This window comes from Marmota monax, unplaced genomic scaffold (genome assembly GCF_021218885.2).
Source record: "Marmota monax isolate L192 unplaced genomic scaffold, Marmota_monax_Labrador192_F-V1.1 WCK01_AAM20220418_F8-fsc00010, whole genome shotgun sequence".
In the NCBI taxonomy this organism is placed as follows: domain Eukaryota; kingdom Metazoa; phylum Chordata; class Mammalia; order Rodentia; family Sciuridae; genus Marmota; species Marmota monax.
Genome location: NW_026692321.1, coordinates 5,986,848 through 5,999,743, shown reverse-complemented (window position 1 = coordinate 5,999,743; position 12,896 = coordinate 5,986,848). Strand labels below are relative to the sequence as shown.

The 12,896-nt window shown below is 34.0% G+C and overlaps 1 protein-coding gene across 1 annotated transcript in view; it reads left to right on the top strand.

Moving 5' to 3' along the window:
* Window positions 1-12,896, top strand: part of Rock2 (Rho associated coiled-coil containing protein kinase 2) — a 136,185-nt gene that overhangs the window by 46,527 nt on the left and 76,762 nt on the right. The window contains exons 2-3 of the mRNA XM_058578368.1: window positions 7,027-7,108; window positions 8,361-8,461. Coding sequence (XP_058434351.1) covers window positions 7,027-7,108; window positions 8,361-8,461 — 183 coding nt within the window. The remainder of the gene's footprint in view (window positions 1-7,026; window positions 7,109-8,360; window positions 8,462-12,896) is intronic.

Genomic DNA, 12,896 nt, shown 5'->3' with positions numbered 1-12,896 from the left:
ATTTAAATAGGAGAACTGTTCACCACAATGATTGTGTAGGTTAGTATATCTTGCTTTTGCAAATGGGAATGCCAGAAATCAGGTGAAGTTACTTGCCTAGGGCCATAATGTTGAGAGCCATAGTCGGAATGGCCCCTGGCATTTTGCCAGAAATAATGGTTGGGAGGCTTGCCATTAAGATGATGATAATTAAGTTAAACTGTATATAATTGCTGTGACTGGATGATCCTGGATTGAAACAGGCTGTGTATTCAATTGTATATAGACCCCTGCTGTCCGCCTACCCCCCCCCCCCCAATTTTGGAGTTCTCCTGGGGATTCCTGGGGAGTTCCCTTGGTTGGTGAGGTTGGGGGGCGGGGAGGGAGTTCCGGTTGTTGGTGGTGTTCCTGGAAGGGCCGCGTGCGTGGCGTTCGGGGGAGTTCGGAAATTAAGTTTGTTCCTGCTTGAGTGGCTCTAGATTTGTGCCCAGCCAGACTGCGGCACCATACAGCCAAGTAAGTGGCAAAACCAAGATGCTATAACCCAGGTTTCTCAGTTACTGTACTTTTTTTTACTTTATTATTTTTGAATAGAACATCTCTCTGTTAATTTATTTATTTTTACATTCATTTGATTTTTTTATGGCTACCATGTACTTGCTAAATACAGTGTTGAAAAAATGAAAATACTTTTTTGAGGCAGCTCAGAAAAGGGACATTAATCTAAGGTGAGAAAAATGGAGAAAGCTTTCTAATGGTTGTTAAAAAAATAAGAAATAATTAGCCAGGCAAAGGAGAAGAGTGTTCTCTGTAGAATAATAAAGTACATAGAGGTTTTAAAAAGATTAAAGACCAGTTGAAAGTGTATATCTTTCAAGGAGGTTCTACCTCCCCTGCAATTCAGAGTTCAGGTTTTAAGCAAGGTTTTGATATAATTTCCTTTATGGACATTTCTCTATTTCCTGTTACTGTATTACTTATATTCTTTTGAGGTAATAGGGATTCTTCTGTGTGTTTGAGATAGGGTCTTAGTAAGTTGCCCACACTGACCTTGAACTTGAGATCCTCCTGCCTCAGCCTCTCAAGTATCTGGGAATAGAGTGTCTTAGGAGCTGATTTTCCTAAAGCTGCAGGTAGCTAAAAACTTATAATTAAACAGGAAGATTGTTCTTACACTTCTTTAAATTAGTTTCTCAGGTTTATAATTGAGTTATTCTCCATGATACAAAATAAACGAGACACTTGGATCTAATATTTTAAAAATTTCTTACGTTCTTGCAACTTTTTTCTTCTTCAAGTAAAGATCATCTTTTGTTAATAAATATATTATTTTTTGCTAACAACAGGATAAATTTAGTTTCTCATTTAATTTGACCTACAGATCTTAGACCAGTGTACTTACAAAGTGATTTAGTATTATAAAATAAGCATTCAAGCTTTTATTCAACTGAGATTCAACTGCTAGCAGGTCAGTTAATGTAATTCAGAGTTTTCCAGGTGAAATATACTATTTAAAAATATGTAGAGTAAAAATTCAGGTTCAGAATTTACTATATGAGCAGGTAAGTAATAGTTTTTAGATTGAGCATCCCTAATCTGAGAATCTAAAACTTTTTAAATACCAACATGACCCACAAGTGGAAAATTTCTACACCTGACCTTATACGATGAGAGTTCTAGCAGATACCCAGGCACACTAAAAATATTCAGGCCATATGTATAAAATGCATATGACATTTTAAATGAATTTTGTGTTTAGACTTGGGTCCCATCTCCAAGATATTTCATTATATATATTAAATATTCTAAAATTTGAAATCCAACACTTCTCTGCTCCCATGGATTTCAAATAAGGAATGCTTAACTGTATTCTATTTGCTAATGATGGATTTGTTTGGTTTGACTCTTTTTAGTTTTGTATTTGTATTTGGAGTTGTAATAACGAGAAAATGTATTACAAATTAATTTGCCAGCCTGGCACCATGGCACATGCCGGGCACCTCGGCAGTAGCTTTCCCATCTACTTGGGAGACTCAGGCAGGAGAATCTCAAGTTCAAGGAAAGCCTGGGCAACTGAGCAAGACCTTGTCTGAAAGCAAAAAACAGAAGGGACTGGGGCTGTAGCTTAGTGGTAGAGTGCCCTAGGTTCAATCCTGAGTGCTGCAAACAAAACAAAACAAAAACCTGCATTGTTTCCCATTTCCTGGTTTCTTATCTGTACAGCAGATACATAGAAATATTTCTTGTGTTTTTTTTACTGTTTTATTGGCTCAACTTTAAAACCTGTATTTTGTTTAGTGTTCTATTACATGAATAATTTATTAACTTAAGTTCAGTAATACATAAAGTAAAATCACCAGAAAATGCCAATTCTGTTATGGGTAGACTTGGGGAAGTTTTATAACTTCTGAGCTTCAGTTTCAATGCTCTGGGTGTAACAACAGTATCTAGTAGGTATGTTGTGAGGATTAAAATGTTTATGTAAAGTAGGGCTTTGCTCAGTACCTGGTTTCTGTTATTAATCATAAGTGCTATATTAACCCATTTAATTTAATTGCAATTTCTGATACATATACTGTAAAGCACAAGATACATAATTGATGGTCATATTGAATGCTAGGTGTTATTATGGTCTCTTAATGTGAATTCATAGTAACATCTTAAATGAAAAAGTTTTTTAAAATAAAAGTGCAGCAATTAAATTAAAATCATAGTGCTATGAAGATGGTGATTAGTAATTTGGAAATAATAAATTTGTAATCTAAGTCATCCTTAGAAAAGTCACTGGTACATTCTGAATTGCTGAGTTCCTGTGCTGGGTTTCCTAGGTGTGCCAGACATAACTGATTTTGTTGCTCCCTCTTGCCAGGCTGTCTTCAGATGTCACACAGCAGTCTTCATTTGCTGCCTACTGGTTGCTCCTTTTTAGCACCTTCTTTTCATCAGTATTTTAATATTAGTGTTTCCTAAAATGTGGTTCTTGGTTCTTTCCTATTGGTCTGTAATCACTCCTTTGGCCATTTTGTTTGTGTTCTGCATGCTGGGGGCAGAGCTCAGGCCTTGAGCTTACTAGGAAATGCTCTCCCACTAAGCTACACCCCCAGACCACACTTTTCATGACTTTTTCCATTTTGTAGCTTTAAATACTACCCATATTCTGACAAACTCACAAATTTATGGAATTTTCAGCTAAAGGTTAATTTGTATTGAGTTTAACAATTTGAAAGCTGTGTCTGGCCCATCTACAATACACAGTTTGATAATAAAGACTTGGGTGATAAGATTTTTTTTTTCTTTTTTCTTCTAGAGCCTTTTTTTTTAGGAGCTGAGATTTTTTTATTCCAGATACTGGTTTTCTAGCAGTCAGTCTGATGGTGGTCACTCATCTCATTTAGGTCCTTTTAACCCTTGCTGCTGTCTAACTGGAAATCCAGTAGATCCATGTGACTTTTAATTCTTGGCATTTTTTATTCTGATCCTTGAATGTTTTCTGATGGATGGTTTTGTTTTGTTTTAGTAGGGCCATGACTTCTAAATATTCTCATCACTTCAGTACAGTTGGAAGTTTGGATAGGGCAAATAATATTAATTTTCTTTTGCTTTGAAAATTTGTAGGCTTTTCCTGAGGTATTTTTATTCTTTTAAGGTTTTCTTTATCTCACATTTTTAGCATCACATTTTAAGCAATTACATTTGAAATCCTATACACAGAAACCACTTATTGCCTAGGGTTTATGTGATACTGCATAGCAAAGGAAGGGCACTGGCTACAGGCTTCCAAGCAAGGCCTGCTGAACCCAATCTGCCCAGGGTGGATCTCACTGTTAGCTGTATATATTGAAAACCGTGCTGTGGGACTGCAAATTGGTGCAGCCAATATGGAAAGCAATATAGAGATTTCTTGGAAAATTGGGAATGGAACCACCATTTGACCCAGCTATCCCTCTCCTCGTTCTATACCCAAAGGATTTAAAAACAGAATACTACAGGGACACAGCCACATCAGTGTTTATTTATAGCAGCACAACTCACAATAGCTAAACTGTGGAACCAACCTAGATGCCCTTCAATAGATGAATGGATTAATAAAAATGTGGCATGTATATACAATGGAATATAACTCAGCAATAAAAGAGAATAAAATCATGGCATTTGCAGGTAAATGGATGGAGTTAGAGAAGATAATGCTAATTGAAGTTAGCCAATCCCAAAAAACCAAATGCAGAATGTTTTCTTTGATATAAGGAGGCTGATTCATAGTGGGATAGGGAGAGGGAGCATGGGAGGAAAAGACAAACTCTAGATAGGGCAGAGGGGTTGGAGGAGAATGGAGTGGGCATGGGGTTAAAGAATATATCACAGGAATTTTGGCACATTAATTGAACATAAATTTTCTCTAATTTTTTTCTACATTCAAATAAATTAAGTTCAGATACTACTTTCCATCTTTAAATAAAATATTTTAATTTAAAAAATGAAAACCGTGAAGAGTTTGCTTCTTTAAAAGTAAACTCTAAGTAGAATAAGTGTCAATTGTAAAAATTAATAAACAAAATGTCTCAAGTAAAAATTAAATTTATAGTCGGGTTTGGTGGTACACGTCTGTAATCCCAGCAGCTCAGAAGGCTGAGGCAGGAGGATTGTGGGTTCAAAGCAACTAAGCAACTCAATGCGCTAAGCAACTCAATGAGACCCTGTCTCTAAATAAAATACAAAATAGGGCTGGGGAAGTGTCTCAGTGGTCGAGTGCCTCTGAATTCAATCCCTGGTAGCTGCCCACACTCAAATTTATAATTTTATGTGCCATTGCCTGTATTATTATCCTAATACCTAAAGTGAATACTACATACATAATACACAATTGAAATAGTGTTTGATCTTTAAAAAATGGTTTAGAAAACAAAATGAGCAGTTAGCTCTAATATTCCAGCTGATGAAACAAGTTCTCTGACTCTACATCGGTGGGGATATTATGGGAAAATAATAACTATTTTCAAATTTTTCTTGGTTAGATAATCTTCATATAATCCCATCTTTTTGAGATGTGGGGGAAAGAAGAATTCAGTCTCTTATTAATGTCAAGCTGAAGTGTTGTTTCAAAGAAAGTTTTCCTTTGTCTTCATTATATGCAAGAGAAGATTTTATTTATAATAGAGTTACTTACTTTTATTATTTTAATATTAATTATTCATAGTTCATTTCTAGAAAGTCTTCGAGGAATATTTATACTTGCAATAGAAAATTTTTGCCTTGTTAATTTAAGTTTTTCTTCCTGTGGAAATTTATAGAGGGTGTACCTTTCTTTGATTTGAAATTGTAATACAGAATATAAATTTGGATACATTTATAATATAAATAACTGAAATTTTACATTTAAACTTACTAAAATAGTATAATTATACCAGTAAAGATATGTTGAGTTGGGTGTGGTGATGTACACCTGTAATCTCAGTGACTCAGGAGGCTGAAACAGGAGGATCACAAGTTCAAGGCCAGCAATCTGCAATTTAGCTAGGCCCTAAGTAACTCAATAAGACCCTGTCTTCAAATTTGAAAAATTGCTGAGAATGTAGCCTAGTGGTAAAGCACCTCTGGGTTCAGTCCCCAGTAGACACCTCCCCCGCAACTTCTACCCTCACACCACACACATACCAGGTTGATATTTTGGCACTTAAAAATAGCCCAGTGTGCTCAATGCTGGAATTCTCCAACGGTCTTGTCCTGGGGAGAAGGGAATTGTCTAGCACCAGGAGGAAGAGTGGGTCTCAAAGTGTGAATTTAATAATCCTGATTTGACTGGAAATTGGATATTTATTTTAAGTGTATTTTTTTTTCATTTCAGGAAAATCAAGATTATTCTGTGTGTCTGCATAAAATATCAATAGGATATAAATGATTTTATTATGATTAAAAATGATAATAGTTTTAACACTTTTTTCTTTGTTATTACATAATATTTTCATAAAGTATTGGCATTTTTTAGTGAATGAAAATTAAAAATATGAAATGTAATGTAGTAATAAACATAGTATGTGGAACTCTTCTAGAATTAGTAAATTAAAATCTCAAATTACCTTTCTGAATTTTACAGGTGGCAGTCCCCACATTTCTTCCTATCCTGGTCCCCCAAAGTTTTGTTTTCTTTGCTATTTTGACTCCTGCAATCCTCCAGCTTCCTCCTTTACCTGACTAAGCTCCCATTATTCCTTTGAAAATTGAGCTTAGGGGTGTGAGTTGAATAGAGTAGACCTCTAAGATTTAGGTCTCATTCTACTGCTGCCTGTTTCCTGGGGGTGTGACCTTGGGCATATTAGTCACTTAATTTTTCTGAGCCTTAGTTTCTTTTATCTCTAAAAACGAGGATTTTTCCCTCCTGCCCATTTCAGAGTTATTTGGGGATAAGATAACGTATGCAGTAGTGTTTTAGAAATACCATTACCTCCTTAAGCACATCCACTGGGTAACTTGGGCCTTTTACTCTTTCACCTTTTTCATGCTCACCAAGTTACACGTATTTTGATGATTTAATGCATGCTCAATGTAAAATGTCTAGAAAAACAAAGAAAATAGAAATTCAGATAGCATATCATCCTTTTCTCTTGTTTTTAGCAGAAATTAATTTTGAGACTAAGCTCCCCAAAGTAAAGATACTATCTTACTATTTTTGGATTTTCTGTTCTTAGTGTATAGTAGGCCTCAAATTAATGTTTTTTAAATGAGTGAAAACTTGATGTAATTGTTCTTCTTTTTCTTTCAATTACAATCCCTTCAAACCCCCTCCCATCGCAGTAATTGGGCATCAAGCCCAAGGCCTTGTTCATGATGGCAAGTGCCCTACCACTGTGCTACTCCCCAACCCCTTAATCTTGGATATTCTCTGGCAGAGGCTAGAAAAACAGCTAACGGTTGGATATGGAGCTTTTGGGCAGTATATCTAAGTGGGTTGCCATTTATTTGTTGAGGACAATAAAATTCAAAGATTTTTTTTTCAATGCTTGGAAATTATAAAAACTGTCCTTTTACTCTTTTTATTTATTTTTTTAACAGGATGGCTTAAATTCCTTGGTCCTTGATTTGGATTTTCCTGCTTTGAGGAAAAATAAGAATATAGATAATTTCTTAAATAGATGTAAGTGTTTATTACATATCTGTATTTTTGATGGGATTTGTGTTTGATTAATATTTTAGCCCATAAATTTATTAACTTAGTTAACCCGGGAACTCATTAACTTATTTTTTTTCTTAGTTTACCATTTATTCTATTTAAAAATAAGTACTCTTTGTTTTCAGAGCAAAACTGTAGATCTAAATTGCAATATGTGATAAGTTCAAAATTTTGTGTGTGTTAAGACTCTATTGTAGGACATGTTCCAAGAGAAGTTTTAAGATAAATTTGCAACTCTAAGAAGATTTTGATTTAAATTACACAGAAGGCTTAATAAGCTTTTTGTTTCTATAAATTTGGATATTTTGGTCTAATTAAGGAAAAATAATATAATGACATTTATTATCATATATGTAATAACCCTTGATATTTGCCAATATTGATGTTGTGGTGAAGAAGTAAGTGAACTTGAATTCTTAGAATAAGAAATTCTCAATGATTGATACATACTTGATATCACTATAGTAAACTCTTTAATTTGGAATTGTTAGACACTGGGGTATTTCCCTAATTAAATAATCTGGTCTCTAGTTACTGTTTTTGTAATATGATCACTACATTTTAATGAAATAGGCTATCATAATTCAACAGAAAGATTTGAAAATTAGAAATTAATTTTGGCATTAAAAATATTTATTTAATGAATTGAGATGCATTTAAATATATGGAAAATTCTACAAAGAAATTTTAATAACTGAAAATAAATCATCTTTATAGGTCAAAGTGGTATCTATTGGAATGTTGACAATAAATATTATATTTACATTCAATGAGGAACTAGAATATTCCTATTTTCATCACTAGAGTGTCTAAGATTAGCCTTGCTAAGTAATCATGAGGCAATTTTCTGCCAGGATTTATAATGTGCACCAGGAGTGGTGGGGTTATCACTGTGTCAGCTGAATCAAACTTGCCAATCAACAGAGTTAGAAACAGAATAGCTTTTAACTATTGCTTTTTGGCATTTGATAGTGCTCATATGTATGTTTACAAACCATAGAGAGTTTTGGTTCTTTGATATACAGATGGATAATGTACATCTTAAGTTTTGTTTTTTTTTAAAAACAGAAGTTTGTAAACACCAAACAAGTTTAGCCAAAAACTAAGTCCAGTTTCTTGAAATAAAAATTTGTTTACAAATATGGTGATTATTTTAAAATACTGCTAATGAATATGATGATTGATATTATAAGTATGGTGATTCTTTTTATTGTAGATGAGAAAATTGTGAAAAAAATCAGAGGTCTACAGATGAAAGCAGAAGATTATGATGTTGTAAAAGTTATTGGAAGAGGAGCATTTGGGGAAGTCCAGTTGGTAAGAAAGTATTTGTTTTGTTCTCATTACTTTTTTTGACATATGGGTTTGTGAAACATTATCAGTAGTAGTTGAATAGTTCTAATTTCTATGTCCCAGCATGATGGGAGTAAATTTTATGACTTGGGTCAAGTCACTCTGTATCTCTGAGAACCTCAGTGTTCTCATCTGTAACAGGAGCCAGTTGTTTTATTAATACTGGCTCTCTTCTAGCTCTGAAAAACTGTGATTTGGAATAAAGTCAGCATGGCTTCACATATGAACTGCCTAACAGTTAATATTCCACCAGATCAACTGTGTTTTTATTAAGAATCTTGAAATTAACAACATTTCTGTTTAATGAATTGAGATTTATTTAAATATACAAGAAATCCAACAAAGAAATTTTAATAACTCAAAGTAAATCTAAAATGTATCTTTATAGACCAAAGTGGTACCAACTAAAAGTATTATAAATGTTGAAAATAAATATAGCATTGTGGTATTAAATGAGGAACTATAATAATATTCCTATTTCTATCATGTAATCATCTGAGACTAATTTTTGTCCTTATAGTTAAGTTAGAGTCAAATTCTGTTCCTTGAATGCAAGTGTTTTACTCCTGTTGATGGAACACTGAGAAGAGAATGATTGTAAATCAGCATGGGTTTCTAGAAGAACAGGTTATGATAGACTAACCTTTTTCTTTTTTCCTCTGTTTCATTGCTAGGCTCATTGGACTTATAGTTTAGGGTACTTCCATAAATATGAAGAAGTCTGACCTAACTTGATGGTGTTGCAGAGAAGTGTCAACTGAATGCCTGAGAAGGCAGCATTATAACTCATTTAATAGTTATATTTTTAGGAGGCTGATGAAAGCATGGATGGATGGTACTTTGGATAGAGATTCTTAAGGGGTTTCAGGGTGTTAATGATTTTGGGGGGCTATGATTGCATATTGAATGATTTTACAAAACCGAAGTGCATTGTGAATGATTTTAGATGATGAGCCCAAATCCAGAAGAAATGAAATTTAACCAGAATAAATGTACTTGGATCTGAAGAACATTAGGAATTCATTATTTAACAATATTGAATTAGTTATAGAATAATTTTTCCTGAATATAAGCTATGCAAGAGTCACTAGTGATGAGGTTGCCCCAGATAGTTTTTAAAAAAATTTGGGCTGCTTTAATATAATATCTAAGAGATTTTCTTTGACATGATTATATTATTTCCAGAAAAGTTAATTAATTTTAGCTTCTTTGTTTTTGTTTTTTCTTGCTTACTAAAAACTATTTTTGTGTGTCCAGGAATTAAACCCCAGGGGCACTTAACAACCCTGAGCCACATCTCCAGCCTTTTTTTCTATTTTATTTAGAAACAGGGTCTTGCTGGGTTGCTTAGAGTCTCACTAGGTTGCTGAGGCTGGCTTTGAACTCGAGATCCTCTTGTATCAGCCTCCTGAGCTGCTGGGATTACAGGCATGTGCCACTGCACCTTGCTTTTAAAAACGTTTTAAAGAGAAGTTTTAGGTTCACAACAGTACTGTTTGGGTTTCGTAATTTCCATTTCACATTGTACATTGCTAGTGAATATAACTTATTTTTGAGTGTTGACTTTGTGTTGTTATTTTGCTTAATTTAGTCTAACAGGTCTTTTTGGTGAAATCTTCTAGATTTTTCTATGCATAAGGGCATACAAAGACATTTAGATATTTTCATTCATGTATTTCTTCCTTCCTTCCTTTCTTTTTTTTCTGATTGCTCTGACTATAACTTTGTTGAATAAAAGTGGCTCAAGTAGACTTCTTTGCCTTGTCTCTGGATTTAGAGGAAAAGCTTTAGATTTCATTCATGTGTGTGATGTTTGCTGTTGATATTTCACACATGAAATTTATTATGTTAAGATAGTTTTTTACTATTCTGGTTTGTTGAGTGTTCTTTTTAATAATGAAAGGATGATGAATATTGTTAAATGCTTTTTTATGTTTATTTTTTTAGTTGTAGATGAACATAATACCTTTATTTTATTTATTTATATGTGGTGCTGAGGATTGAACCAGGGTCTCGCATGTGCTAGGCGAGCACTCTATTGCTGAGCCACAACCCCAGCCCCAGTTAAATGCTTTTTCTGCCTCAGGATAATGTGTTTCTTCCCTGTGTTCTATTAATATTGTATGTTAACATCAATTGCTTTTCACTTGTTTATCTATCTTTGCATTCCAGGAATAAATCCCACTTGGGACTGGTATATCTTTTAATATACTACTGAGTTACATTAGCTAATAATCTGTTGAGAGTTTTGGGTCAGTTTCCATAAGGAGTATTGGTTTGGAATTTTCTTTTCATCTAGTGTCTTTATATTTAATATCGGAGTAAGATGAGTTAGAAGATGTTCCTTTTCAGTTTTTTTTTTTTTGGAAAAGTTTGAGAACAGAGAACACTCAGAAATGAAAGTGGAGACATTACTGCTGATTCTAAGAGCAACAAATTGGGTTACCTAAATAAAACAGACAAGTTCCTAGACACACAAAACCCTCCAAGACTAAATCACAAAAGAATAGAAAATTGAGATAGATCTTTATAAATTAGGGGGATTGAGTCAGTAATTTTCCCAACAAAGAAGAGCCCTGGATCTAATGACTTAATTGGAGACTTCTACCAAACTGTCTATCTATTTGTGTCTTTGGATCTAAAGAGAGTCTCTTATAGACAGAATATAGGTAGATCAAACATATGTGTTTATATGGTCAGAGCAGAGATTTCTTGTTTGGAGGACAGGGTTCTTTTTTGCCTACCCTGGCTCCCCTATACTTGGTATAGATTCTTCTGGAAACCTAGCTACCAAGGGGCTGGGGACTACAGATAGGTACCTGCTACTGTGCCGAGAGCTGAAATTTATCCAAACTAATCATCACTTATAGTTCAAGCCTTCCCCTTCATGATACAAGCCAGATTCTTTGTTTTTGTATCAGTAAAGTATTCTTTCTCATCTCAGCTTCTTTCAAGAATATTTATACTTTGCATTTTATAGTTTGAAAATGATTTGCCTAAATATAGTGTTGTTGTTGTTGCTGCTGTTCATGTATCCTGCTTGGATATTTGAGCTTTCTGTATCTGTGATTTTGTGTGCCAATCACAGATAATTACTTTGGAAAATTTCCAGTCATTATTGTTTCAAATATTTCTTCTGTTGTTTTTCCTCTTTATCTTCTTATATTACCATTATGCATATATTATATCTTTTGCAGTTGTCCTATAAATGCCTGTGTTCTGATTTTTTTTTTTTTTTCATTTTTAGTCTTCTCTGTTTCCTTTCAATTTTAGAGGTATATATTGAGGTATCCTAAAACTCAAGCAGTTACTCATCTATATCAAAATCTTCTAATAAACCCATCAAAGGCATTCTTTATTTATTTATTTTTCATACTTAATTTTTTTCCTGTCTTGCATTTTAATTAATTAATTAATTTTAATTAGGTATCTATGATAGCAGAGTGCATCAAAATTGTACACAATTGCAGCACAACTTTTCATTTCTGTGGTTCTACACAATATAGTGTTGCACCATATGAGCAGTCATACATTTACCTAGGGTAATGATGTCCATGTCATTCCACCATCTTTCCTGCCCCCATGCCCCATCAAAGTTCTTCCATTTTTCCCATATCCCCTCGCTCCCCCCCCCCCCCATTATGGATCAGCATCCACTTATCAGAGAGAACATTCGGCCTTTGGTTTTGCGAATTGGCTTACTTCACTTAGCTTGATATTCTCCAGCTCCATCCATTTACCTGAAAATGCCATAATTTTATTCTCTTTTAATGCTGAGTAATATTCCATTGTGTTTATATACCACAGTTTCTTTATCCATTCATCTATTGAAGGGTATCTAGGTTGCTTCCACAGTTTACCTATTGTGAATTGAGCTGCTATAAACATTGGCGTGGCTGCATTACTATAGGATGCTGATTTTAAGTCCTTTGGGTATAGACCAAGGAATGGGATAGCTGGGTCCAATGGTGGTTCAATTCCAAGTTTTTTGAGGAATCTCCATACTGTTTTCCAGATTGGTTGCACCAATTTGCAGTCCCACCAGCAAAGTATGAGTGTGACTTTTCCCTCACATCCTCGCCAACATTTATTGTTTTGTATTCTTGATAACTGCCATTCTGACTGGTGTGAGATGAAATCTTAGAGTGGTTTTGATTTTCATTTCTCTGATTACTACAGATATTGAACATTTTTTCATATATTTATTGATTGAATGTATATCTTCTGAGAAGTCTTTTCAGTTCCTTAGCCCATTTATTGATTGGATTTTTTAAAAAGTGTTCTATGACATGTATGTGGCAAAAATTTCCTCCCAAAATGTGGGCTCTCTCTTCACCTCACTGATTATTGTCTTTTGCTAAGAAGAAGCTTTTTAGTTTCAGTCCATCCCATTTATTAA